The sequence below is a fragment of the Carettochelys insculpta genome, chromosome 5 (genome assembly GCF_033958435.1).
Source record: "Carettochelys insculpta isolate YL-2023 chromosome 5, ASM3395843v1, whole genome shotgun sequence".
In the NCBI taxonomy this organism is placed as follows: Eukaryota; Metazoa; Chordata; order Testudines; family Carettochelyidae; genus Carettochelys; species Carettochelys insculpta.
The window spans coordinates 25,264,081-25,290,482 of record NC_134141.1 but is presented as its reverse complement, the minus strand read 5'-3'; the positions used below and the strand labels follow the sequence as shown (position 1 = coordinate 25,290,482).

General features: G+C 44.2%; 1 protein-coding gene across 3 annotated transcripts; it reads left to right on the top strand.

The window, feature by feature from the left end:
* The first annotated feature begins 1,052 nt into the window (after positions 1-1,052).
* On the top strand, positions 1,053-26,142 carry CFAP95 (cilia and flagella associated protein 95). Of its 3 annotated transcripts, none has more exons than XM_074994080.1 (7): positions 1,053-1,144; positions 3,725-3,914; positions 7,326-7,434; positions 11,021-11,142; positions 12,548-12,616; positions 21,920-21,977; positions 25,931-26,142. In XM_074994080.1, the coding sequence occupies exons 2-7, from the start codon at positions 3,790-3,792 to the stop codon at positions 26,126-26,128; spliced, it is 681 nt and encodes a 226-aa protein (XP_074850181.1). In that variant the 5' UTR covers positions 1,053-1,144; positions 3,725-3,789; the 3' UTR covers positions 26,129-26,142. The 3 variants fall into 3 exon arrangements, with proteins under 3 accessions (XP_074850181.1, XP_074850182.1, XP_074850183.1); XM_074994081.1 differs by having other exon boundaries at positions 1,057-1,068; XM_074994082.1 differs by lacking the exons at positions 1,053-1,144; positions 3,725-3,914 and adding an exon at positions 1,179-1,364.
* Positions 26,143-26,402: the final 260 nt, after the last annotated feature.

The window sequence follows — 26,402 nt, the reverse complement described above, 5'->3', positions numbered from 1 at the left end:
GCTGGTAGTAAGCCTCACCCTTGCTGACTGAGCTAACCTTGTTATCCCCACCCTTGCTCTGGCTTATTTATACCTGTCCCTGCACATTTCCAAGACCAGCATCTGATGAAGTGAGTTTGTGCTCACAAAAGCTCATGCTCAAAACGTTTCTGTTAGTCTATAAGGTGCCACAGGATCCGTTGTTGCTGTTACAGGACTGCTTGTTTGTGAAGTTAAACTCACACAGCTATACCTCTGAGACTTTTATTCAGCACTCGGTGTGCAAAATCGTATCTGCCCGCCCTGCCCCCCACTTGTTTGGTCTTCAGATTAGGAATACAATTGCTAATTTAGATTGTAAATTTGGAGTAGGGACTGTTTACACAGGAATTAGTGCGGGGCGGGGTACCGGTTCTTGAATGAGTCCCTTGACCACCACCACACAACACTGGTTCAAAGTTCGCTATAATTTTTCCATCCATGTGAGGAATGAACTTCGTTATGTGAACCCAGGCATGTGCAGATTTGGAGGGTCAGTAGAAACGCTCACTGTGGGCTCTCTGGCTAGTTATTTGGGCAGCAAGTGACTCTGTCCACTTGGCAGCCCAAGTGCTCAGTTTACAGGGAACACTGGATGAGATATCTGCATGGCATACAGGGAGCTGGGAGCCATGACAGTACTGTCCGTTTAGCTCTTTGTTGCCATTTATGCCCTATGCAGAGGGGAAGGAGGTAAGCAGTGCCCTGCGGCTGGAAATGAGGGAGGAGGGTTCACCTCTCCTCACAATGAAATCACGGTCTTTCTCACAGGCTTAATACGCATCCATCCAGGCGGACTACATTTCCCCTAAGACAATGCGCCTCATTGAGCCACTATTCGTGCGAATAAAACCTTTCGGTGCATGCTGGGAAATGAAGTCCTCCGTCAGCTCCGAGGACACAGCCGTATAGTCCCGGCTCGGCGGGCGGAAAGCTTCCATCGCTCCTCCCGCTTCCTCTCAGCGTCTCTGGTTACCAAGGGGATGAGGCGGCGCCTGCGTAGGAATGTGATACTGAGGCCTGGAGGAAGGCCCCAAGAAGTGACCTCTCGTAGGGACTATTTTCGTGCTGAGACGGATCGCTGCGCGCAGCGTTACCTCGTGGGGTTGGGAGCCAGGCGAACTGTGTAGGAAAGTGGGGCTGAGCTGCGCTGCTGCAGGCTGTACCCCCGGGTGTGACGTGAGAGCGGGGAGCCAGTGCCCGGGGTGGGGGTCAGTGCGGTGCAGCAAGTCCTGCAGCGCCACAAGGATGGACATGGGCCCAGCAGACGTGCTGGAGCGCAAGGGGGCCTTGACTCTGCGCTCGCACTGCGTGCAGTACGGGAGGCCCACCCTAGTGTACCGCTGGTAAGGGGGCAGCACGGCCGCTGTTGCGCGGCCTGTGAACATATATGGCACCCGGTAAATTCCCGGGGAAAAGACATCCGCTCCCTCCTTGTGTACTGCACACCTTCTGGGGTGTGTGGTCTAGGTAGCGCACCTGACAAAAAGACACTCCTCTGGCTGCTCAGATTATCATGGGCTTTGCGGGAGGAGGGGTGAGGAGATTTTGCCCAGGACGGTGCTCAGCTTTTGTACCATGGTTGGGTTAGGGGCGTGTTTTGTTCCTTTGGCTCATATAGATGTAACTGGTAGGGCCTTGAGCGTGGAGGCAGTTATATGGGTATAAAGAGAAAACAACACAACTTTTGTGTGTTGATATTTGTTTCTTTGTGCCCCAGCTGGGACATTTTTGTGATTTTTTTTGTTTGTTTTCTATTTTTGCTGTTAAAAAGTTGTCCGTTTAGGAGCAAGTGCCTTTTTAAAAAACAAGTTTCTGGAACATTGCCTTATTTGAATTTGTACTCTTAAAAATAGCTATCTTCGAAGTCCTTTGCTGTCAAGGCCAAATTCTCAATAAGCCTAGTAGATACTTCAGGACCTCAGTGGCTCACCATCCACATAATAGAAATCTAAGGGTGGTATAGATCTGACTCAGTGGTGCATGGAGGAGGTGGAACAAATCCTGTGATTCCCTGTGCAGAGGAGAAATAGAAAGAAGATGCACATAGGATTCCTCAGAATTAATTTGCCAAAGGCTCCTCTCTCAGCCTGGCTTTCCTATGCTAATGATCAGCTCCCCAAATGGAGCATGTAATGTATAAGTGATGATGTGGGGAAAAAGAAAGGAAAAGAGTGAGGACTTTGGGGACCCCTCCAAATCGGAGAAAGAGTAGAACTTTAAATTTACTAGTATTTTTGAAAGATGCCTAGATATATGGTCATGATGAATGGGTTGTAAATTCCTAAAGAGATCTCTAGAGATTGCTAAGAGTTATGGGCTATACTCTGTCTAGCCCTTAAAGAATTGCTACAGTTTGCACTCTCCTTTAGGTTCCACCTCAAGTGGTGTGGCTCCTTACTACCCCAATTTCGGCACTGCCTATCAGACACCATAAAGCAGTGTTTCTTGAACTTTTGAGACCATGGAACACCAAACACCAAAACAAACAGCAACATATACAGCAAAAACAAAATGAAGTAATTTAATCAGTTGTCAGAGCAAAGAAGAAGTAACATTGTATCTGGTTTTAATAATGGAAAATATATGCCATCAGTGTATGATATCAAACTCTTGTGGCACACCTGCAAGTTGTTCACAGAACACCAGTGTTCGGTGGAACATAGTTTAAGAAATGCTGCCATAGAACCCAAAAATGAGTGACACTAAAAGCCCCAGTATATATGCCCTTTTTAACTGCTGCCAGGTGTCTTGAAGATGGTTTATTATACACACTCAGTTCTGATCTGCCTCCCTCTCTATTTCTCTGTGTTTGTATTATGATTACTTTTTGTAGATGATGTCAAAATATTTTTGATTCATGTCTGTTCTCTTTACTGTGCATATGGGCTCATGTGTTTAAAATCTGCTACATTTTTACAGTCATAATTGCATCATGATTAAATTCAAGAGCATTTGTGTCTGTACCCTTTTCCATATACTGTATATATTTTCTATACTGTGTGTATTTGAGCACAGTATTGCTATTGCATATTAAAAGCTTTTCTGAAAAGCACTGAGATCATACATTATGTCCCTGCCTTGCTTTTGCAACATGTCTCCTTTACAGTTCGTTCTGATTCATGACCAGGGTTACTAGGCACTTGATTCTAATAATAATACTAATGAGTGTCTGAAGGAGGATGCAATCCATGTAAGAGGGCTCTCCTGACTTATACTTACTTTCTCTTTTCTATTCTATTTTTTCTAATTGTAATGTTTAAATGCTTTTAAAGTTACATAGGAAGACTTGTTGCCAAGAAGGAGCAAAGATTTCCTTATTTGGAGAATTTCCCATTGGTTTCAGTGAAAGTTTTTCTCAATTGATGTTTTCAGAATTTTGCTCTGCTAAAATGTGATCCCTCCCCCACACAAAAAGGCTGGAAATTGTGCATATGTAGACTTTATCAAAATATTTCAAGCATCTTCTGCTTTCTGTCCAGTAGGAATAATTGTGAGAATGGTTTTTCTCACAGTAGTTTGATCTGCATTAGAAAGTACAGATGTGTGTGAAAAGGGAACAGTAAAACAAAACACAGACAAATTTTTTGCTTTGAATCTCAAAGGTCAAAATTGTAGGAGGGGCTAAAATTACATATGTGTCAACTAGCCCAATTTATTGTCTTAGCAACATATTTGCCATTTTCTCCGTGTCCCTTTAAAGCAGTGGTGGGCAACCTGCAGCCAACTGGGGTTCACCTGTGGATCCACTGTCTACCCCTTTTCTGCCACATGCCTTTGGGGCACTGGAGTCTACACTTCCTACTCCTTCCCCTCCTCCCCTCCTTCCAGCCCTGTTGGAGCACTGCAAATCTCCTGAGTCGTGCTGCATGCCCGCTCCTCATCTCCCTCCAGAGGTGAAAAGCTGCAAATCACTAGTGTGTGTTTATGTATGTGTGTATATTAGGGATGTTGATGTTTAAGTGGTTAATCTAATGGCATGAGACATGGGCTGCTCCAGTTGGCCTGGAACGGAGTGCCAGGGACCAGGGCTGCTCTTCCCAACTGGAGTATCCCTGATCATGGGGTGCCCAGGGCCACTGCGGGTGGGGCTGCGTCAGCCATTCTAGAGCACCCCTGCCTGCAGCACTGCCTGGCCAGTTGCAGAAGGGGGCTGCCCTGGTGCTGGAGTGCAGGCAGGGACACTCCAGCCAGGCTGAAGCAGCTTGGGTCCCCAGCATGCAGTGGGTGGGGACACTCCAGCCCAGCTGGAACAGCCCCTCTGTGTGACAGGGATACTGCTTCAGCCAAGCTGGGCTGGAATGGCCTCCCCTTCCACCCTCCCCCAGTGTGTGTCTTTGTGTCTGTGTGTATGTATATTTATAGATAAATCCTCTGCTCCCATTCCACAGATCAGAGCTTGGCAGTCATAGAAAAGGAAGAAAGCACCAAACATCATAACATTATCCGTTTTCAGATTTATGGATAGTGGAATGTTTACCAGAACAAATGTTAATGCTGCTCATAGTATAGTAGCATCAGGGTCTTGTCCAGGGTTTGCAGTGAGATATTACTGTTGTGGTGTGAGGTGGCCAAAGGCAACATGGTTCTTTGCCACAAAGAATGAGGAACCGCACCTGAAGATTGTTACAGAGGGAAAACTTACTTGCAGAACACTTAGATACAGATTTGTAGGGTAGAGTTTCCCAGTGACCCTCAGGCTGCGTGCTTTTGGAGAACAGTCCTGTCCCGATGTTCCCTGAGAAAAGCTTTAGTTTTCTTCCCCTCCTTACCACTTTGCAAAAAAACCCCAAGACAAACATTTAGTCTCTCCCCCCCTACCCCGTAAGGATTGAGGAGGAATAATACTTCTCTCCATTAATGGCTACAATAGAAGAGTAGTGTAACAGAGATTTGACCAAATTATCCAAATTTAACCTCTTTCCCCGCCCCCACCTCAAACTGTGCTGGCTCTTGAAAATTTTTACAGCGCTATATAAAAGCCTAAACCATTCTAAGTTTCTGCCACTCATATATATGTTGAGTAGAATAGGCCTATTGAAACCAATCACATAACTAATGGAATAAGTTACCAAGTGCAAGGGTATGGATCTGGCTTGTATAAATCAAATATTTATTGGTGATTTTTAGTATAAATTGACTTTTAATTGCTCTAATTTTTCATATTTATTTTACTAGCTTTTGATGTTTCAGAGTACAGTTAATTTAATTTTCACACATTCAACATTAGTATAAAGCTGGTTAGGGAGCTACTGCAAGAACACATTTTAAAATGGCATCGGTATGCAGGTGACAATTAGATCTAAATCTCCTTTACATCAACTAAATTCTCTCATGCACTCTCACATACGTACACAATGAGGTCCTGTCCATGTTTAAGTAGGGTAACCATATTTCCTTATGCCAAATACAGGACTCCCTGGGGAGTGGGGGGGCTGCTCCCCAGCTGCAGCTGCACAGTAAGTGCAGCTCCCTGGCTGACCCATGCCACAGGCACCAGAATGGGGCTGCCATCCCAGGAGGGAGCTCACTTGTTGCAGGGACGGTTGCCCTGCTGGCGGGAGGGGTTCGCTGAGTACCCCATGCCACTGGGCTCTGGGAATGGGATTGCTGCCCTGCAGGGATGCTCCTTGGCTCCAGTGGTGGCTGACCTGTGGGGGCTGCCACACTGTGGGGAAGAGGGGCCTCTCTGGCTGCGGGGAGCTGCTGCCCTGTGGGGGACCTCTCCATCTGTCCCCTGCCTTGGGGTGTTGGAATGGGGCTGCTACCCGATGGGGGATCTCCCCAGCTGCCCCATGCCTCAGGCTCCAGGAATGGGGCTGCAGTCCTGCAGGGACCTCCCCGGTTGCCCCATGCCTTGGGGCACCTGGAACAGGGCTGCAGCCTTGCTGGTGAAGCTCCCAGCTTCCCCAAGCCCGTGGGGAGCTGGGAATGGGGTGGCAGCCACACTGGTGCAGCTCCTGACTCCCTCTTTGTTAAAATAAATTGGGACACCTTCCTGGTGCCTGAAGTACAGGGCTGTCCCGGCCAAAATGGGACACATGGTCACGTTTTGTTTAAATCAATGGCAAAACTCCCATTGACTTCAGTAGGATCAGGATTTTACCCACACTGACCATTGAGGAGAGGGGTTTAGGGTTTTCATCCATTCTTGTGCTTTGCTGCTGCTGTTCAAAGTTGCCTTTTTGTATTCTACAATAATCCCTTAGCAGTTCCTTCGATCAAAAATGTGTCTTGGTCGTATAGTGTCCCGGCATAATCCTTCTCTGTGTGTCTAAAATGACAGTGAGGTGAAGATTAGCAGTTATATTCCTTCCCCAAGTAGAAGAGATTTCTAGGAATACACATTGTATTTAATATTAAATCAAAGTATCCGGTTCTTGCTAGTTCCTGACACAAGAATTAAATTCTTGTCCGTCATTTCTAAGCATGAAGAACTGAAATATTTCTCTTTTATAGAGTGCTGAACTTTTATAGGTGCTTTCCCGGATGTAAATAAAAGTAATTTTTTTACATTAGCACTTGACACATGACATTTTATCTTTGTGACTGAAAGTGTCATCTAATCTATCACACTCTCTGGTCTCAGGAGAGCAAATGGAATCCATTTAGGCTAGGTATGGAAATTTAGTCTTACATTTATTTGTTTGCTCATAAACTATTTCAAAGGCATGAGCAGGAGGGAGTTGGCTACTTGCCAGTCTGACATTTGTTTTGTCTTAGCTTGTGAATGCTTTTCACCAGCAGGCAGCTTGAGTTTTTTGCCTGGTGTAAATAGTTTCAATTTGTTTTTAGATTAATTGGGAATGCAGTATTATTTGTGTAATTTGCATAGCATTTATGTCACTAAATAAGAAAAAAAAATGTTAATTGTTTTATCAAAAGATACCTTGACCTAAAATTACATTATGCTTTTTCCATTCCATTTTGGATTGTATAATAGTTTTTCAACGGGGAAAAGGGGTATGTGATAGGTTAGCAGATATCCCATAGTTTAGTTGCTATAAAACTTCTGTCAACAGGTCTGTTGCTTTCCTGATATCTTTCTGTTCTTGCATTTCTCTTTAATTTTTCCCTTAATTATATTTAGTGTAATTTTCTGTGGTAAATCTCACTCTTTACCTCTAGATGCAACAAGATGATTATAATAGTAACATAAAAGAATGGGTGGTACAGTAGTCCCAATCCTACAATAAATATGTGTGGAGATTTTTATTACATATATTATATATATTACAAATATTAATTTTGATTTCAAAATAAGATCTTGTTTGCATTTGTTGTCTCACAAATGTGTTTTTTTAAAGGCATCAAAACAGAGAGGCTGAACCTAAAGATTATGATATAAATGAAGTTCCTTTGGGTTCAAAGAATTTATGTCAGTCTACCTACTCGAGGTTTGGAACAGTGGATGGGGTAAATATATTTTCTTTGTTTTAAATCAGATTATTCATTATTGTTTATGTGTTTATCATTCAGGCTTGCATCTGGTTTTGATTTTGAGGTCATATGTTGCATTGGCTTACAGCATGGACTTATTGGACAAACAAAATAAGAGGATATTTAAAATATACCATGTCACCAAATTACAGCCCAGAGTGGCTGCCATAAAGCCAACTATTGGAGCAGTAAAATCCTCATCTGCCGTGGAATTATTTAAATTTCAATGCACTGGAGAGAGGTGAAAAGTTACAGAATCCCAGTACCTATTGCAGTGGAACTTGTTTTCATTTTGAAGAGGTTTTCTCATGTACCACACATTTTCTGTTCATTAAATTCCAAAAAGAAAAAAAAAAAGCCTGCTGTTACATTCCACTGGACCAGAGATTCTTTCTAGTTTTTCTAAAACTGTAGAAAATTACATACTTAATAGTGTGATACAATATTTACTGTAGAGTTTTGTACAGTCCATATATATGCACTTGATCTTTTTAGTAATGAATGATGATTGTTTTATAGGGTACAAGAAGAAGTCTTGTGGCACCTTATAGACTAACAGATGTTTTGGAGCATAAGCTTTCATGGGCAAAGACCCGCTTCATCAGATGCATGAGTGGGGGGGTGGTTTCACCCACTCATGCATCTGATGAAGTGGGTCTTTGCCCATGGAAGTTTATGCTCCAAAATATCTGTTAATCTATAAGGTGCCACAAGACTTCGTGTTGTTCTCAAAGCTACAGACGAACACGGCTACCTCTCTGATACTTGTTTTATAGGGTGTTTATCCTTGGGCAGAGAGGTCTTTCTCTTACACTTATTTTGATTTCCTGCTAGCCAGCCAAGGTTTTGATTTTGTAATGAAGAGAGCAAAACGCTATTTTAAACATTTTTCTGCCAGCTGTACTATAAAATTACCTTGTGGTGAATTTCATTGTTTGCATTGTTTATGTCTTGATATGATATTATGAATTCCCCTGTAGTTCAAGAGGTGGTAATTTCTTCACCTCCTAGAAGGAACCAATTTAAACTGATATAACTGTAGATTACAGAATCATGACTATGATAGGGCAATCTTCTATAACACAAGGGGGTGTACAAATACTTTTTTTGTCAGTAGGTTATGAGATTTATTTTAACATAGCAAGCTAATGTAGAGCACAGTGCTCAGCAGAGGTAACTGTCAAGCATTTGCCATGGCAACCAAAATATATTTCATCCTTCTCAGGGGTTTCAATGAGAACATTTCCTTGTAGTTTAGAAAGGAACCAGCATTATGATCCCAAGTCAACAAACTATGCTATAATATCAGTGTTCTAACAACATATATTTCTGTCTACATTTATCTATGCAAATGCTGCTAGATTTCACTCTTTGGCTACGTCTACACTTACAGGTTGCATATCTAAAATCAATTTTGCAGAGGTTGACATAGGTCTCTGTCCTCACTGCAGAATGTCAACGGGAGGATTCCTCCCGTTGACATTCCTTAATCCTTGCTGCTCACAAGGAGTTAAGGGGTTGACACTGACCCCACAATGTGCCTTTTCATGCATATTTAAAATGGCACCCCAGAAGATCTAACCTAAATGTTCAGTCTTCCCCGATAAGCGTATATGTAGCCTTTGTGAATAGATGGAGACAGAAAATTTGGGATTTTGATGATATTCTCATCTCTTGTTTAAAGAGCTGCAGTTACATAATTCTCAGACGTCACCATCAGGTGGAACAGCTTCTTCAGCTTTTCACTGATTAAGATACTCTTGGGCTTAGTGGACCTGATGCTCACCTCAACACTCTTAGTCTGTTCAGGTGATATGGCTACACAGAGGACAGTGGAGAAACTGGAAGCCAAGTCTAGGGGCAGGAGGGGGTGCTTGGATTCAGGGACCTCATGCAGACCACCATCAGGAAGTCCTTCTGCTTAATTATATAGAATCTGCCAACATAGAGGTGTTCCCAGGGAACATGGTGGTTGAAAAAAATGTGTCTCTGCTAGCAAGAATCATTATATTTGCGCCTCAGCAGGTCAGCGCCTGTCTTCAGATATTACCAGCCAAATTCTTGCCCCATTGATTTCAAATGACACAACTCCCACAGACATCACTAGAACCCTGGATTTCAACTACTGTCTCTCCTGTTTTGTACTGGAGGTTACTTGTATCATCATCCAGGAATCTCTGGATCAACTCAGTGACAACATAGGCTCCACTACTCCCTTTCCCTTTACATGATGGGCACCTAGGTGCCTCTTCTCCACTGTAGTTCTCGGTTGAAATGGTATGAAACAAGCTTGGCACTTGGAACAGCTCCTCCCTCTCCTAATTCTCAAGCTTTGCTGTCTGTGCTCATGACATCAAACTCCTGAGGACCTACTCCTTCCATGGCAGCTTCCAAAAGATCTCCAAGTTAGTGTGGGCTTAGCCCTTCCCTCTCTTATATCATATGTGGTCGTAAGTGTAAGTCCAGATCCACTCTTAGATTAAGTACCATGGAGGGCAATCCCTAAGAAGTTGAAGCTGAGATCTTCCACCCTCTTTCTGCCCTCAGCAGCAAAAGCAAGCACTGTTTACCTCTCCTGTATGAAAACACTGTGGCTGGATAGGATTTCTAAATGCATTTTGCTTGACTTTTAAAGAAAGCGCTTCCTAGAAGATAAAAAAGAAGAGTAAGAGAGAAACAATCACACATTCTCTTTCAGAACAACAAGGATTCTCTTTCAATATCTCTACGAAGAGTGGGGCTTCTACTTAGGGAAGCATGAAACTGAAGTGGTCATAATGATTTAGAAAAACTTGATGGAAGAAAATTAACAGATACCAAGTTTTCACTTAAATTTGTAATGTGAGACTTTCCATATAGAGCATTACATAAATGTCCAGGTGAGCTGAACACTTCACTGATTGAAGCCTGTCTGAAAGGAGGTAGCACAATGGTTCTATATTACATGTTAGAACATATTTTACTTTTGCTTCCATATCGCAGCTAAGTTGCATTTTTCATTGTAAATATGCAACTTCTGATGTATGTATTCTAATGATAATCTTAATGAGCTCGGTTTCCCCACTAAGGACATTGAGATTAGACCAAAGTATTAATTTTTTTTATATGTGGTAGGCCATTATCAAGGCATAAACTTCTATTAACAATTTCACTGCTATACCATACTTCAAAATAGTAATAAAATATACGTCTTCTCCAATGCTACTTAAGCTCTGTGACCTTGCTCGAGCAGAGTTAAATTATATTTGTGTCATATGTATATGAGAGTTTACACAATTGGCACCTTTTACACTTAACATAAATAACACTTTTTCTGCAGCAAGAGACCTGGGCAGAAGAGGAAACCTAGCTATTGTCTATATACAGACCACTGTTGTTAGACCTCCTAGCCAGGACTAAACATTGTGAAACACTGGAAAAATAAATTTAGGGCTATGATTTATAGCATCTATCATAATAATTAACAAGAAACAAACAACTGTACAACGTCTCAGACTGAAAATATACTGAAAGCTATTTGTTTTCTTTCCCAGTATATTTGTCCTTTTACCCTGTTTTCCAGACATGGATAACCACATACCAGGATCATTTGTCTCAACCATATACAAATAAAGACTATAGAGAAATAGATATTCGTAAGTCTATGCTGAATGAAGAAAATTTTGAAGATGGTGTTATTGACAGGTATATTTCATAGTATGTAGACTCTACAATTTTATGTGGGACCATTCAGATAGGAAATGTACTATGGTGAATGATAAAATGAGACCATCTCCATCCTGTTCCCCACATTCATGTGCCAAGGGAACTCTCCATGTCTAAGTCTTCCCTTGCCTATTCCAGATATCTGTTCTAGGATCATGTAAAGCAGAAGTTCTCATACTTCATTGCATTGTGACCCTGTCTGACAATTAAAAATGCTGCGTGAACCCAGCAGGGAGGACTGAAGCCTGAACCCACTCAAGTGCTGTTGTCATGGGCTGTGTGTTGAAAGCCTGAGTCCCACCATCCTGGGTTTTGGGGGAGACCAAACTTGAAGCCCTACGGCTTCAGCCGCTGGCAGGGGTTTGAAACTGGAGCCTTGACAGCCAGGCGTGAAACGCTCTGGCTTTGGCTGGTGGAGTTTTGACCCCAGGCAGTGGAGTCCAGGCTTCAACCCTGGGCTCCAGCAAGTTTCATAGCATTTCTGGCAATGCTATTAAAGAGAGTTGCAACTCACTTTGCGGTGCTCATCCACAGTTTGAGAACTGCTGATGCGAGGCCCTTGGTGGGTTTGGCCACTGATGCAGGGGGAAGACTGGAAGGGAAAGGATAGTAAAAAGGACAGTTGCCCAGGGTCTTGAAGATCAAAAGGGCTTGGGGCTCCCAGCCTCTGGTACAACAGGAGCAGTGGTAGCTGGAGCCTTGGGCCCTTTAAATTGTCACCGAAGGACCTGCCGCTTTTGTCTGAGGTCCTGCACCTTCCAGGAGTGCAGAGCCAGACCCCCCACAACACCTTGCCCAGGAGCCCAGCAAGTCTGTTGGCCCCTGAAGGAGTTTGGCAATCAGTGGATAAGAGGAGAGTGGGATGCAGCCTGAAGAAATGCAGTGTCCTCCCACCAAACTTCAAGGAATTCACTTCCAGAATTAAAGTTTTATTAACTTTTGAGTTGAAACTTCTCCATGCTGTGGCTCTGCCCTTTGAGGTTGGTTTCCAAAAGTGGGTACCAACTGTCATATGTCCACTCCAGCTACTAACTTAGTGCCCTTACACACAAATAAAGCACATTTTAACCCACAGGTGGAAGTGGTAAACATATATACAAGCTGTAGTCCATATGGTAACCTTCAGTGATGGCAAAAGGAATTGCATTTTATCATAGGTGAAAACATAAAAATTAGTGCAAAGCTTTTTTTTCCCCCAGTGAATCAGGGAAGATGTGCCATTTGCTGGTTTAATGATGTAGGCAAATGTTTTTCACAGCTCTGAGATCTTTTTCAAATATTGTCCCTTCAAAACTTGCTTATTTCAGTTTGCATAGAATAAGTTTGAAAAACTTGCATGACTTATTAGTGTGCTAATTTCTGAAAATCATCTTTTCTTTTGTAGGGAGACTGGGCTGCCCAGAACAGGAGTTGGAGCTGTATTACCAAGACACCCTTCAGATCACTTTAAAATGTTAAGTATCGGAGGGGTAGCCGTGTTAGTCTGGATCTGTAACAGCAACGAAGGGTCCTGTGGCACCTAATAGACTAACAGAAAAGTTTTGAGCATGAGCTTTCGTGAGCACAGACTCACTTCATCAGATGCATCTGATGAAGTGAGTCTGTGCTCACGAAAGCTCATGCTCAAAACTTTTCTGTTAGTCTATAAGGTGCCACAGGACCCTTCGTTGCTTTTCAAATGTTAGTAATGTTCCCCCCACCCTCCACAACAGCAAATTGTGATGCGCTGTGTAGGTGTAAATTATATTTATTCCTGTGGCTTGAAAGCATCAGAGTCTGAAAGGATCACTAAATCATTGTTTTTATATAAATTAATTGAGAATTACTTGAATTTTTACATTTAGTTTTTACACAATATTATGCTTATTGTGTATGGCTTTCACTTCCAGAATAGCTGGTGGCTCAAGCAACCTTATTTAGTAATGGTATATTGGGTAAGTTACACTAATTTTAATTTAAGAGAAAAAACAATAAATACAATACTCAGGGCTGTAGCACTGCCTGTTATAAAGGTGGTCTGACACTTTCTATTATAAACTCCTGTTTCTGTTACCTATATGTATGCCAAACTTTAACAATGTAAACTGACGGTTTCCATGCTGGTTGTCTGCCTCAGGGTGATTAAAAAAAAATCAGGCAAAACCATTTAACCATTTCTGAAAATGAGGCTGGAGAAGAAATATTTTTCAATGTTAAAAAATTTCAAAAGGGAGCTAGGCACCTAATTACCTTTGATTTGGAACTAGAGTTCAACATGTAGCCTGTGTGGGGAAAAGTATCTTATTTTTCTGGTTTGTGCTGTCCCAGTATGACCCATTATATGCAGGTGCAAAGCTAGGGTCATCTAAATATTCATAATTCTGCTTCTGTAGTGCCGTGAAAATAATCAAAATTGCTAATGCCATTTTATGTATCCCATATGGAGATTCATCTAACTAAAGATCACAAAACACCAATACTGTACTCTGAGTCACACAGGGTTAGGCAGAGAGTGGGTTGCATCCCACCCCATTTTTCATTTACCTCTACGTCTTTATTTTTTTTTTCTTCAAAATTTGTTCTAAATCTCTGCACACTGTTGTCAAAGTAACTGGTCTGTAGTAGCTCAGTTGCATTTTTTGCCTTTCTTAACTATAGGTGCCATGTATGCTATTCTCTAGTCATACAGTACCTTTGATTTGATAGGTTAATCAAAAATTCTTGCTATTGGACATACGATTTCATGTGCCAGTTCTTTTAATATTCTGGGATGGAGATAAACTGTGCCACATCTCTCCTAATGCATGATTTGACTGCATTAAGCTCTGTAGTTGGATTTCTGTCTTGAATGTGGTAATTTCCATTTCTATACACTTGTGATCATTAGCCATTCTGCCTTGTCCCCATGTGCTACGTTATCATCCTTATTGAAAACTGAGCCAAAGTATTCATTTAGGCTGTAGATAAGGCTTTTATGGGACTTAAATTGAAAGTGCAGAGCTTAATCTCTCTGGATATTTTAGAGAGCATCTGTGAGTCCATTTGTTCAAGAACTCCAAAATCATAAGAGCTAGTTCCACCAAATTTGGTATGTAGCTTTCTCTTATCCTAACTTAAATCAAGGTCAGAGTTTGGCCATGCCTAGGAAATGGGAAGTACCAGGAGTAGGACTGTTCTTCATAACATGGAAAGGGAGGGGGCAGAGAGAGGAGGAATTCAAAAGGGAGGGGCACACATAGGAGGGACACAACATTGAGAATGGCCACTAGGAGCAGCTGCAGCACCAGGAGAGTGGCCAGCAGGGCTGGGCTCCACCTTCTTGCTTGCCACCAGACCAGGTAAGAAGCTCCTCTGCTCTGAACCCAGAGTCTGTCTCTGCACCCCTGAGAACCTGTAGGCTGTGAGGGGGTGTCACTGGACAGCAGGGATAGCGCCCCTGCCCCCAGGCCTGACTCCCCATGACAGCCTTCAGGCTGTAGAAGAGGAAGCTGGAGGGAGGGAGCAGCACCCCAAAAACTGGCCACCCCAACAGGCCGTGGGGGAGGGCCACTGGAGGGAGGACAATCTATCTGCGTCTACACTAGCCTGTTCTTTTGAAAGAGCAGGCCCCACTTTGAAGTAGCACATGGTGCGTCTAAACACACTGTGCACTCTTTCGAACATGAAATCGATGTTAAGCACCTCAGGAACTGAAACCGCTCTTCCAAACAGAACATAGGAAGTGGCTGCTCCTTCGACTTCTTTTTATGAAAAAGGAAGTGTGTAGACGCTCCACATCCCGCTTTTTCGAAAGAGTGGGGTCCGCCATGGTGGCGATCAGCTGTCAGGCAGAGATGTGTTGCTCAGCCCCTGCGGGGCGCTATGGTCTGTGCATGCAGCAGCCGTTAAAGCTGCGCGGACCAGGAAACCCCATTTTAGGAAGCTGAGAGCATGCAGGCAACAGCCATCACACGTGCTGCCCCTGCATGCCTTAATGACACCCCAAGCAGATGCCAGATGGCCATGGCCAGCACCCAGGCAGGTCAGGAGCCCCAGCCACTCCCCCCACCCCCCTGAGCATGTACAGGGCTCCCAAGGGTCCAGCCAGAGGGGGAAAAAGTGTGCCCATCCTGGACCAAGCACGAGCTCCAGGACCTGCTGGGGCTTTGGCAGGAGGAGGCACTCCGGGTCACGGGGCAAGCAGTGGACTACCCAGGGTCACCCTGCCCGCACTTCTGACTAGGTCGGGACTAAGGTTAAGGAGCTGCAGCAGGGTTACGCTCAGGCTTGGGACTTGGCCAGGCAGTTGAGGGCTGGCCGTGCTTCCTGACCCTATTACAGGGAGCTCAGGACCATCCTGGGCCCCTAGACACCTCCTCCCCACCATCCCTCATGGACACTGCAGCCGAGGAGTCCCAACTGGGAGAGGAGCAGGAGCCAGGACCGTTGGCCAGCCCTGAACCACCAGGTCCAGAGGTGGAGCCAGCCTCACACCGGGACTGATCCAGTGAAGAGGGGCGTACCTGGTCATTGACCTCCCCTCCTGCATCTCCAGCCAGTCATCAGCCATATGGCCATTCCCCAGCCTTGGCAGTGGACTGTCAGGTACGTACCCAACAGGGCACACACCCCAGATCATGGGGCAGGTGCACCATATATGACCAGGGGTTGTCACATGCCCCAGCAAACCCCAGCCCACCAGGACCCAGCTGGACATGGCCCCGGGATGGTGGCATGGCCACCAGTGCCCATCAGCATCTGCTCCTACGGACAGTGCTGCGCCCTGCCCCCAGAGAGAGGGATGGAGGGGGTGGACTGCACAAATAGGCCACCCATAGGGCCACTGCACCCACAGATGGGGGATGGGATGGGGACACAGTGCCCACGGGAGAATAGGGGTGTGGGCCACGGGGCAGGTGTTGGTATTCACTGCCTGTTACTCTCTTCCCCCCTGTTACCACAGCCACACCATCAGAGGGCCGGGAGAACCTTGCCCCCTCCATGGTCCTGAACAACCCCCTGGAGGTGAAGCACGGCGACTGGCCGGAGCCACCACCGGTACTAGGATGGGTCCAGTCATGGTGGAGCCATAGGCAGCTGGCAGAGGACACCCACCTCGCCGCCTCCATCTGGCGCCAGGTGGACCTGGCAGAATGCTGGCTCCAATTTGAGGAGGGGGAGGCCTCTTGGTGCTGGGCAGCCTGGAGGGAGTTCCTGACCACCTTCAGGGAGGTGGTGGCCACCTACTGGGAGCTCCTGGCCTGGCTGCCCCCTCCTGCTGCCCCCCTGCTGTGCCACCACTGCCCCTCCTGCTGCCCCTCCTGCCAGGGCCCCACCCACCAGCCCCCTGAAGTGCCAGCCCGAGGTCGATCCTTGGCCCTACCTCCCCATACTCCCTGCGCTCTCCCAGCCCCATGGGGAACCCCAGATAAGGGGAGGGCATGGGACCTGGGGTTGGCGCAAGTCACGCTCCTCCACACCTGCCCCAGAGTGATGGCCCACCAGGCAAGCCACCTAGGTCCCTCTCCCCCTGTAAATAGTTAGCCCCCCCAATAAATAGTTGGATGTTCTGTTATGTTTAGCAAGAAGTATTACCCATACAGTTGTTGTAGTTAACAATACACCTGTTTATTTTTCCAAAACGCCTGCATGCTTGGGGGGTGGGGGGCACTGTGTGTGGGAGGCCTGCTGGGGGTGGCCAGGGCGATGCTCACTGGGTCCTCTTTTCAAAGTACCGGCGCAGGGCCTCCCAGACGCAGATCCCATCCCAGTGGGCCTGGTGGTTGGAAGCGGCGGCTGGCTGTGGGTAGCCTGTGCCAGCCTTGACCACCCACCCCTGTGTGAAGGCCTCCCACTTACTATCCACTATATTGTGGAGCATGAAGCAAGCATCCACAACCTGGGGGACATTGAGGACACCCAAGTTCAGGCAGGCAAGGAGACATCGCCACTGCTCCTTCAAGTGGCTGAAGGTGTGCTCAACCACCTGGTGGGCATGATTGAGCTGGCCATTAAAGCGCTTCTGGCTGGGGGTGGGGTGGCCTGTAGAGGACCACGAGTCAGGGCTGGAGCAGGTATGGCCCATCTGCCACCAGGCAGAGGGGCACAGTGGTGTCCCCCAGCGGGATCTCCCTCTGGGGGATGTAGCTCCCTGGTTCCAGCTGACAGCACAGGCCCAAGTTCCGGAAGACCCGCGCATCATGGGTACAGCCGGGCCAGCCCGCATAGATGTCCTGGAACTGGCTCCAGTTGTTCACCATGGCCAGCATAACTCCAGAACGGTATCCCTTCCTGTTTACTAATTGTCCTCCGCTGTGCTTTGGGGCGTGGATAGGTATTTGGGTCCCGTCGAAGGCCCCCAAGCAATTTAGGAATCCCAGTGTGGCGAAGCCTGCGCTGGCCACATCCAGGTCCACGAAGTGGACAACCCTCTGGAGGGTCCAGGGCGGCCACCAGTGCTGCAGCCAACAGTGCGCCCACTCCTCTGGTGGCATCCAGCAGAGAGTTGAGCTGCTGCTACTCCATGTCTAATCCTGCGGGCACTGTGTCTGCGGGGCTTGGGTCAGCTCTGCAGGCCTCATGCTGGGCAGGCCAAGGGTGCTGGGCAGGGGTCCTTTAAAGGAGCTGCTTGCTGCAGTCCCTGATGGTGTTGGCCACCCTGCGACTCAATCTGCAGCATTTCGTGCCCCACTCTTTCGAAAGAGGGTGTGGATGCTGTCTTTTGATGTCCTGGACATCCCCTTTCAACATGGCGTGTGACCCTTCCAACAGCGCCAGCCCCAGCCCATGTGTAGATGCTCCCCATTGAAAGGCGCCCTTTCAAAAGAGCTCCGTAGTGTAGATGTAGCTCCTGTGGAGAATGGCCCCCACCAACAGCCATCGGGCCATTGAAGGGCAGGTCCACCTTGGTAGCCTAGCTTCCCCTCACCAGCCGCCTGCAGCCTGCGGGGGGTGGAGGGCTGGAGGAGGGCTCAGCCCCTGGGAGCTTGCCCCCTTCCCCCTGATAGCCTACAGGCCATGGAGGGGCTGTTGGAGGGCAGGGCTGCCCCTAGAGCCTAGCTCCTCCCTCAACAGCCCATGGGGGTGTTGGAGGGTGAGGAACAGCTCTCAGAGCCTTGCCTCCACATCAATATCCTGGAGGCTGTGGACGTGGGAGTTGCTGGGGCCTTTCTGCAGAGCACCAAATACCCCTGACAGGCTGCAGGATGGGGTTGCCACTGTGTTAAACAAGGCCACCCACTGCAGCTGCAGGCTGACCATGTCCCCCAGACATGCTACAGACTGGGGGGGGCAGAGGGCAACCGGAGGACAGGGCTGGGTAGCAGAGCCTCACCCCAACCCGACAAGCGTGCAGCCCTGGATCCTCCCACTCCTGGGAGGAGGCACTGGCTGGAGAGCACAGCCCCAGCCCCTCAGGAGGAGCTGCTGGGCAGGGAGTGCTGCTCTGGCACCCTGTGAGGAGCCACCTACAGAGCAGCACCATCCCCCAACCTGCCTTGACTTCTGCACCCAACACCCCCTGCCTTGCTCTCTTTTTAGACTTTTCCTGATTTATTGTGCTAGGTTAAAACAGGATGAAATGAAGTCCTTGTTGAAGACAAAGGCCTCTTCCTGGCTGTCAGTTCACTTAAAAAGAAGAATCTGAACTGGATTTTCAGTTCATTTTTGTAAATCTTTATATGGCGAAGTGACTTTAATTTGGTGTGCTGTTCCTAGCCAATCATAAATAAAGAATATTTAGACCAAAGTTTTGAAGTTTGGATGCACAAAGCTAAAAACCTGTGTTTATATTTAGGTACCTAAATCAGTGAATGGCCTCATTTTTTTCAGTTACACTAAAAATTCTCTGGTCCTATTGATTTCAGAATGTGAGCTCTATTTTCTTGATGTTGCTGATAATCAAGTATTTTATTTAGGTATTAAATAATGGATTTAAGTTTCTACCTTTAGACAGCTATATGTCTGAACACTGGCCTCTTAACAAAATCTGTTTTAAAGAACATTTTGGACTCACTTGTGGGAAATGATGTGGAGGTGAGAGCAAATAAAAATCTATCCCATTGGCCCTAAATCAGACAGAAGAAGGTGCGGGGAGGCAATGTAACATTTTTTCATCCCTTTTAGAAGCTCTTTTGAGAGTGCCATGTGAGAGTGGGATCTTAAGTTAGGGGCACATGGTGTATGGACATTAATATTGCTCAGCTATATAGAGATAGTACCTGACATAATGACATTTGCACAATGGTTTCTGATCCCTGACTGGAGCGTCTACACGCTACTGCAAGAATATAGCAATTATCTGAGGGAGCTGTGGTGCTAGGTTTCATGTTGAAGGAATGGGAAATAGTGCAGAAACCTTGCATTCCACATGAGGCCTGAAGGTACCCAGGATTTCCTTGCCCATCTCTGTAAACTCACATCAGTGCAGGGCAATGGCCCCTCTGTGGACGTAGAAGACCCTTCCCATTAAAAATAAATCACGAATTTGTGAATTACAGTTTGTTGAATTTCCTGCATTGCTTTGCCTTGTTTGCCTATTCAAAGACATATTTGTGTATTCATGATGACAGGGGATTCTCACACAGCAAACGTGTTGCTGGTTTGAGTAAAATGGGCACAATTTTTTTATTTTAAATGCAGAACTAAAAACATAGCTGCAGAGCTGCGGGTATATATATTTTAAAATAGAAGAAAAAGAAATAAAAAATTGAGGCAATGATATCCCTGTTGACTATAATGGTTGTTAAGCTTGCCAAATCCACAAACTTGATATTTACCCTGCAGAGTCCTTTTGAAAGCTACATTTTTCTACGAGGTTCATTGTAAGTGGACTGTCTGCTTTTAATGATAGCTTTGAACCTATTTCAAAAAATTACTCATTGCTGGAGTAGGATGTTCACCGAGGGTATACTTTAAGACCAACACGTAATGTTTAGCGAGGTTGGTCAAAGCAGTTGTTGCTCTCTCTTTTTTTTTACTTAGGCAAATTTTGACGTGTTCCAGCATGCATTGTTCAGACTGTTAAATTATATATTGCTTTTTTATATTGTTTTTAAGGGGAGCAGTCTTTGTCTTTTCATCTGTTGAGTTATTGATTGAGCTCTCTAATGTTGTCTTATTCTCACCGTCTCAGTCTCAAGGCAACAAACCTGTGTACATAATACTGCAATCACTAGAGTTCAATTTTCTTAAAGTGGTGGTGGTGCAAACGTACGTTTAATTTAGGAACAAGGATTGCTACATTATGGCTGTGTCTACACTACAAAAATATCTTTGAATTTGCGTACTTTGAAGTACAACTTAGAAGTAAGCACCTTCGAAGTTGAGCGTCTACACACACCCTGCTTTGAAGTTAAACTTCGAAATAGGACACTACTTCATTCCTGGGAATGGAATTAGGACTTCAAAGTTGGGCTCTCTACTTTGAAGTTAACTTCGAAGTTAACCACGAAGTAAGGGAAAATTTGTGTAGACTCTCTGGTGGCTACTTCAAAGCAGTGCCTAACTTCGAAGTTAACTTCAAAGTTAGTTCCTAGTATGGACACACCCTATATGTTTACACTACTTATTCAAGTAAAATACACTACATTGTGATGGAAAGGTGTGTGTAATTTTCTAAAATGCGAAATTTAAAGTATATGAAGTTTTTCTCTGTTTCATGCATGTGTTCATGACCACCATGTAGTAACCTTGTGACAGTTTGAGAACTACTGTCTTAAATGCATTGACAGAGACTTGCAGAGATCCTATAGCTTTTTTATACTGTAATCTAGCTCTCTGTAATCACTTTCGATATACCACCAGAAACCTTACAAGAATGGCTTATAGAGCCCTTCTCTCCTCAGAGCAAGACTCCCCTGAGCATGTTCTGGAGGGTTCCACCTTGCTGGATGTAGTTCCTAAAAAGTTAAATGGTGCCTGCCTAAACGCTATGCAGCTGAATCTCCTATATTACAGAACAAGTTCTGTTTATTTTCTGCTGCTTATCTACCTATAATTGTGCTGATTAATTTCCCCCTCATTGTCCTTTAAGATGAGTGCACCTTCCCTTGAGCTGAAGAAACAAAGTGTGGGGTGCATTAGCACTGCACATGACGGACAGACAGTGAGCAGAAAATACTCAGGTATTATAATATAACAACACTGGTAATCTGACAGGCTGCAGCACAAAAATGTAGGTCAGCTCTAGGAAAATCTGCTGATTAAGACTTTGAATTGGAAGGTTGTAGTAGGAATTGCTTTACTTTGCCCTTGTGAATGATACCTTTGGTTCACCTCTCTACTCTATGCTAACTTACATATCTCTTATGAAATAAAGGATGTCCTTTCAATGCAAGCTACAGTTGAGAGGGATTTTTGTATTACAGTTACAATATGAACATCTCGGTACTTGCTTATATAGGTTGATTGTATGCAAATAGGTGGGTAGATTTTTGCACATGCATATCTGAAAATGTAGCATTATATGCCTCAGTGTAAGGATTGCTTCCAGTAAAATTTATATAGAAATAGTCCGCATGTGGATTCTGACCTGGAATTTCCTTTTTTCTGAGTATGAAGAAGGAAGTAAATTGCAGCATATATTTGCTCAACCAACCTTATTCATGACCCTTATTCAGGCTTTTTGGACTCCTCTGTTGTGATCAGATTTAACAAGATTTTAAAGTTTAAACAGTTAACTGCACTTCCAAAAATGGTTGCTATCGTAAAGTTTCCATTATATGTAGAACAAACTGGCCTTAAAGAAAAGCTGTTTGTGATACCATATATCTTACTTGTTTGTTTTTGTGCATCATAGGTTCTTGGATACAACATACCGCATAGATTATGTTCCTCCCTATGATTATATGCCATATGTAAGTAGATGGAGCCGAAAAGCACTATTTTACAGGAATGGTTTATAGCAAAAGATTGGCTTTCAAGAACTCTTAATTATTTCCTGACTGTTTTGTATTTTAATACGGCACAAGAGAATCTCAAAGAGAATGTCTTTTTTAATGACTTGTGGTTTTATAGTTATTTTATGTCTTCTCTCAAGCCCTTAGGCAATAACTGCCCATGCATTTAGTATCTAATCTTCTAGTTCAAATACAGCTCAGTACTATGATTCTGTAATCAAACAAAACCTTTTTTATCCCTTTGTTTTGTTCAGCAACTCCGGTCATCTAATTTTTGGCATCCTTGGCAAATTTTGTTTCATTAATTTAGGATCTTGTGTTCAATATCCCTGTCAAATATAACCCTGACCTGTTCCTACAGAAGAAAGTTTCCCTTTTGAATGCACATTATTTTATTGTTATTAAATTAGATGCCCAAGTAAGTTAGACTGCAAATAAATATCCCAAATTGTGCTCCTTTACTAAAGCAAACTAACAGAAGGAATTAAGTGCTGTTATTTTTATCTTGTGCCTTGTCTCTAACAACTGCTTTGATATATTATTCAGGAAATTCAAGAAATTAAAATGTGGCTGGTACTAGTATGCCTTTGAATGAATGCTATTTATGACAGTAAAACTGATAGTTACAAAAATAGTTTCCATGGTACACTTTTTAACACATAGTAAATTTGAAATACAAGGGTCCTTAAAATTCTTCAAGTGCTGGTCCCTATAGGTCTTCACTGTGACTACACATGCATGTAAGATTGAAGGTTCCTTCTCTAGCAGTGTCCATTTGTCTTTTCCTGTGCCTTTATGTTCTCCCAGATGAGAACATAAGGGGTGACATAGACCAAATACCTTTCCAGTTCTTTCTACTGCTCTTGGGATAAGATGGAACATGAATAGCATCCACAGCTTCCCTAGTATTCCTGCCTCCTAATCAAGTTACAGTGAATTGGTCTCAATAGTTTAATTTTACTATAACTAGTTAGTGTTGGGGTAGGAGATATCCCCCAGGTCAATCCATCTCACCCCTTCAGAGCACCTATCATGCCTCAATTTCTCAGCCTTACATTCTCTGTGGCCTGCTCCCAGGACTTCCCAGTTAGTGATTTCCAATCCTCTTGTGCATGCTGCCTTCAGAGCCTCTCTTTCCATTCAAGTGCAATTGTGAGAATTGTAGGTTAGAAGTCATCAGCTGGAACTCTAAAGCCACATCTCAACCCTACACCTTCAGATACCTTCCCTTCAGTGCATCATTGAACATGGAATTTTTCAGTCCTGGACTGTAAGAGTTCACGAGTACACTCTACAGGGTGTGGACAGGAAGAAGATAAAGGGGAAAATTCCTCATACAAAGCTGTAGAAGGTCACACTTAAACCCGGTAACAGATCTGCCTCCTCCTCTAAGTCAGGACTCTGTGCCCCAGTATGGGGAAGTCTGAAGATCCTAGCAAACACGGATCAATACTGAGAGCCAGAGATACCCACTGTCCACTGCCTATGCCAGGGACTGGTCTGGTTCCATCATCAAAGAAGGAGAGTACAGTTGCCCGCTGCACCATTAGTTCCATGCTACAAGAGGAAGAGGGGTTTAGCAGTACTAACAGCTGTCCCTTGGACTGAATCTGTATTGCTTAGTCCACTGACAGAAAAACACCCCTCCACCCCACTCTCCTGCTGGACCGAACCTGTCATAGTGAGAAACTAGGGTATACACCAACTCAGTCACTGCTACTCTGTGATCCAGTTATCTCCAGAGAGGTACTTAGGCTACTGGTACACAACTTCTTGGTCTCTTCCAATAGCTGTGGTGTTTTGATGCATGTACCAAAAGTGTGCTAGTCACCAATTCAGTCTACCAATTATGGGATAAGGCATGAAATACTGACTATTCTACCTGTAGACTACAAGGACTCTTATTCTTCCAGCAGGATTGAGGCCAATACACTGACCACTCCAGTGGTCCCAAGATGTGGCATTAGCTCCAAGAGAAGTTCCGGAACCTCATGAGTGCCTTCTCACTGCCATAAGACATAGCAGTAGGCCTCAGACCAGTGGTACCCTCCACTATGGGGTTCAGTGGTCATATCTACTAATGTATGCATTTCCACCCATTCTCCTCCATCATGTCCTAAACAAAATCAAAGAGGACAAATTGGCAGTTATCCTTCTTTGTGGCTTAGACAGGTTTGGTTCACCAGGGTATACCAGAAACTTTTGATTGAGAACCAAAGGCAAAACCATATATCCCAGTCTGATCTCCCTCCACCTCACAGCCTGGTATGTGTATGAGTGATAAGCACAGAAGTTTTGTTGCAAGAAAGTACAATTCATGCTCAGTCACACCAGAAAGGCTTCCACAATAAAATGCTATGCTGCCAAGAGAAAGAAGTTCTTCATCTGATGTCAGTATTACCACGTACATCCATTGGATTTTGGCTTGCCTACCTTCTTGGAGTATCTCCTTTCCCTGAAATCTATGAGTTCATCCACTAGCTCATTGTGTGTGCATCTAGCAGCAATCAACACTTCCCAATCTTCAATAATAGTGTTGTGTATATCCATCTTTTTACCATGATATTCCTGGGAGGTCTTATCAAAATCTTCATCCCAGTATCAGTGTCACTTCCTAATTTGGACTTTTATGGCCTACTGTCAGCACGTATGCCACCATTTTGAGCCTTTGGCTTTCCATTCCCTCTTCTGTTTATGAAAGTGATCTTTCTAACAGCAGTGACTTCAGCTTGGAGAGTTGGGGAGCTTGTGGCTTTTGTGGCAGACCTTCCCTACATGGAGTTCCATAATGACAAAATGTCCCTAAGGGTACATCCCAAATTCATTGCAAAGGTTCCATCAAAGTTCCACCTAAATTAGACTGTCCATCTTGTGATAGTCTACCTGGACTTTTTGCCACGAGGGGGACAGGTATTTGTAGAGCATTGGCTATTTTTTAATCATCAAAGGATGAAGCTCTTTTGAAAATTCCTATGTTTATTCTTCTTTGCCGAGTGGATGAAAGGAGAGGCAATTTTAATTCTACGACGTGAGTGTCCACTCAACTAATGCACATATGACTTCTGTCCAAGACATACTATTTGTAGCAACCTGTAGAGCACTGACATAAAACTCATTAGATACCTTTACCAAAAACTATGTATTGGTCCAGGCTTGTTCAGCTTTCTTTGGCACAGCAGTCATATATCTTGGGTCCTCAGATACTCCTGCTCTTCAGTGAGTACTACTTGTGAGTAACCCACAGTGAATATAGGGACAAGCTTTTGATGAAGAAAAGGAAATTGCTTACTTTTATAATAACTGGAGTTCTTCAAGATGTGTGGTACCTTTGGGAATTTCACACCTGTCCTCCTTCTCCTCTGCTGAGCTATTATCTTGATTTGCAGTAGGATAGGAATTGCAGAGATAGTTGGTATGTGCCACCATCTGTACCTTTATTTTAGAGCACAAGGAGGAACAGGACACAGGTGAACCAACAGACACTGCTAGTGAGAACTCTTCCAGTCTCAGGTGCATGGAGCAAACCCACAATGAATATTCCTGTGGACCACACAACCTGAATAATTCCAGTTATTGTAAGATAAATTACTTTCCTTTAAGAAAAAATTGTATAAGAACAAATACTTACTTCTATTGTTTGATTTAATTACAAAAATAATCTCCAGAAGCCAGGAAATAGAATGGTCTTCCAAGTTCACTCATCTTGGCTGCTAAAATTATACATATCCTGTGGGCTGCAATTCAGTATTTCAGATATAGTAACCAGACATATAATTAGGAGATAAAATTATATTTTGTGAAATGGTTTAATTTCTCACAGGTTAAAGTTTGAGCAAGATGTCATCAAGCAGCATGTTTTTTGAATATCTCTGCTGAAGAATGAATTACTACAATTTGTCTTGTTTGCACAGGCTGGAGCCCAATCAGATGGTTATTCTATAGTTCATAGAAAATGTCACTCGCAATTTACTGACACAGCAGATTACAGAAGACATGGCATCAACACATGGCAAGATGAGAGTGGGATATATGCCAATGTGGATACAAAGCAAAAGGTTTTCCCAGTAACTAATCCTATACTCTCAAACGTATGTCAAGATCATTTCTAAGAAGTAATAATGGAATCTGAAATAGATATATTGTATGTCATATATTACCTCTTTTCCAAATATTCAAATAAATATTTTAAATGCTTTCTGCAGTAGATGTGTTGTTCCCCAAACAATCTCTTTACAGTGGTTTACACTATATTGTACAAAGGGTTCTTATATATAGTATTGAGTATTAGTAAGATTGAGCATTTTATAAAGCTTTTAAATCTTATATGATTGGTCTTAGCCGAACACTGTTCCCCTGATGGGACATGGGAAGCAATGACTCTGA